Source organism: Scomber japonicus, chromosome 21 (assembly GCF_027409825.1).
Source record: "Scomber japonicus isolate fScoJap1 chromosome 21, fScoJap1.pri, whole genome shotgun sequence".
Lineage (NCBI taxonomy): Eukaryota > Metazoa > Chordata > Actinopteri > Scombriformes > Scombridae > Scomber > Scomber japonicus.
This window is the reverse complement of record NC_070598.1, coordinates 5,092,967-5,095,466: the sequence shown is the minus strand read 5'-3', so window position 1 is coordinate 5,095,466 and position 2,500 is coordinate 5,092,967. Positions and strand designations below refer to the sequence as shown.

At 37.1% G+C, this 2,500-nt stretch overlaps 1 protein-coding gene across 1 annotated transcript in view; it reads right to left on the bottom strand.

Moving 5' to 3' along the window:
* Positions 1–1,770, bottom strand: part of LOC128382839 (ubiquitin thioesterase otulin) — a 4,470-nt gene extending 2,700 nt beyond the window's left edge. The window contains exons 1-2 of the mRNA XM_053342836.1: positions 1,684–1,770; positions 1–145 (exon numbers count right to left, since the gene is read on the bottom strand). The exon at positions 1–145 is cut by the window's left edge and continues 125 nt beyond it. Coding sequence (XP_053198811.1) covers positions 1–145; positions 1,684–1,770 — 232 coding nt within the window. The remainder of the gene's footprint in view (positions 146–1,683) is intronic.
* Between the last annotated feature and the right edge of the window lie 730 nt (positions 1,771–2,500).

Sequence of the window (2,500 nt, the reverse complement as noted above, 5' to 3'; positions counted from 1 at the left end):
TGAAGCCGTGCAGCTCCACCGCTCGGCTCAGCATCAGCAGCTTCAGAGCCTCCAGCAGACCCAGCTCTTCTTCTCCTCCCTGGAACACGCGCTCGCACAGCTGCTGACGCTCCGCCGCCGAGCCGCAGTCCACCGCCGCGCGCCACTAGAGGAGAAGATCAATGACATCGATCAGCGACTAATGAATGGATAAATGTTTGATCGTTAAAAACACTTTAATTAAGTAGAAACGCCACCAGAGTTTTATTGGTTAACCCTCCTGTTGTCCTCGGGTCAAGCAAGGAAGGGAGGAAGGAGGGAAGGGAGGGAGGAAGAAGGAAGGGAGGAAGGAGGGAAGGAAGGAGGAAGGAAGGAAGGGAGGGAGGGAGGGAGGAAAGAAGGAAGGAAGGAGGAGTTTTATTGCTTAACCTTCCTGTTGTCCTTGCTTCAAGGAAGGAAAGGAGGAAGAAGGAAGGAAGGAAGGAAAGGAGGGAGGGAGGAAGAAAGGGAGGGAGGGAGGAAGGAAGGGAGGGAGGGAGGGAGGAAGGGAGGAAGGAAGGAAGGAAAGGAGGGAGGGAGGAAGGAAGGAAGGAAGGAAGGGAGGGAGGGAGGTAGGAAAGAAGGGAGGAAAGAAGGAAGGAATGGAGGGAGGGAGGAAGAAGGAAGGAGAGAGGGAGGAAGGAGGGAGGAAGAAGGAAGGAAAGGAGGGAGGAAGGAAGGAAGGAAGGAAGGGAGAGAGGAAGGAAGGAAAGGAAGGAGGGATATTCAGTAAAAGAATCAGAGACTTATCGTTACTCTTCTACTGCGCTGATTAGATTATGAGAGTGTGGAAAGATATCAGGATTCATCTCTTTAGCACCAGAAATATTAAATCAGACTGAATAAAGACTCCTCGCTCTGCTATAACGCTGTCAGCACCTGCCGCCTACATTACCCACAATGCACCTCAGCTCGATTCCCTCGCCTGTACATTCAGGTGAAGCCTCGAGCAGCAGAGATGAGAAACAAGCTGCAAACTACCTTCACTTCTTTTCTAACTCCACATCACCAGATTTATTTTTACTCCATTTTTCATCCTCTCATCATGACTCATCATTTCATTTCACATCTCTCTCTCTCTCTCCCTCTCCCTCTCTCTCTCTGTCTGTGTAGAGCCATAAAAAAGCTTTACAGTTTCTTCACTTGACAGAAGTCTGTAAACAAACTTTGATGACTAAAATCTGTGAAATGACCTTTAATCCTCTAAAAGCCTCAGAAATATTCAGTTTACTGTCAAAAAAGACTAAAAAATAAAAGAAAATATTCAGTTTAATGTCATAAATGACTAAAAAATAAAAGAAAATATTCAGTTTAATGTCATAAAAGACTAAAAAATAAAAGAAAATATTCAGTTTAATGTCATAAAAGACTAAAAAAGAAAAGAAAAGACTAAAAATAAAAGAAAATATTAAGTTTAATATCATAAAAGACTAAAAAAGAAAAGAAAATACTAAAAAATAAAAGAAAATATTCAGTTTAATATCATAAAAGACTAAAAAAGAAAAGAAAAGACTAAAAAATAAAAGAAAATATTCAGTTTACGGTCATAAAAGACTAAAAAGAAAAGAAAAGACTAAAAAAAGGAGAAAATATCACATTTAAAAGCTGCAAACAGAGAATTGAGTCATTTTTATCAACTAAATCAATAAACCTTTGCAGCTCTACTTTGACTTCCTGAGGTTTTTGACCTGTGCTCACAATATGAAGCAATGTTTCATGAGTGTTGCTGAGTGTTTGCATCATGAGCACCATGACTTTACACTATTTCAGCTGTAAGAGGAAGGAGGAGGTTTCTAACTTTATAAATGTTTCCTCAGGAAGGAAAATACATTTAATACCTTTGTTAGACTTCAAGGATTCAAACAATAGTGAATATAAACAGACCTCTTTGTTTCATTTCTGTCATCATCAAACAAAAGCTGCTTTTCTTTTTATGCTGTAGTATATATATATAATTATATCTTTTGTTTTTCTGCAGATGTGAGGATGGAAATGCAAACATCAAAGTGCAAAAGATGACTATTAGTTATTGATTAGTTAGTTCCTGGGGATAATTTGATAGGGGGGAATTTGCTGAAGATTTCATTCAGTTTAATGTCATAAAAGACTAAAAAATAGATAAAATATTCAGTTTAATGTCATAAAAGACTAAAAAATAGATAAAATATTCAGTTTAATGTCATAAAAGACTAAAAAATAGAGAAAATATTCAGTTTAATGTCATAAAAGACTAAAAAATAACAGAAAATATTTAGTTTAATGTCATAAAAGACTAAAAAATAGAGAAAATATTCAGTTTAGGGGAAAAATTGACCTTTCATGTGATATTTCAATCCTAAGAATAGCTTCAAAAATCCCCCCGATGACCTGAATCACCTCATAACAAGAACTAAACTATCAGCTTTTCCAAAACCAGGACTTTTTTTTTTTTTTTTTTTTTTTATATTTTATATTTTTATTTTTTTCTTTTTTTTCTTTTGTT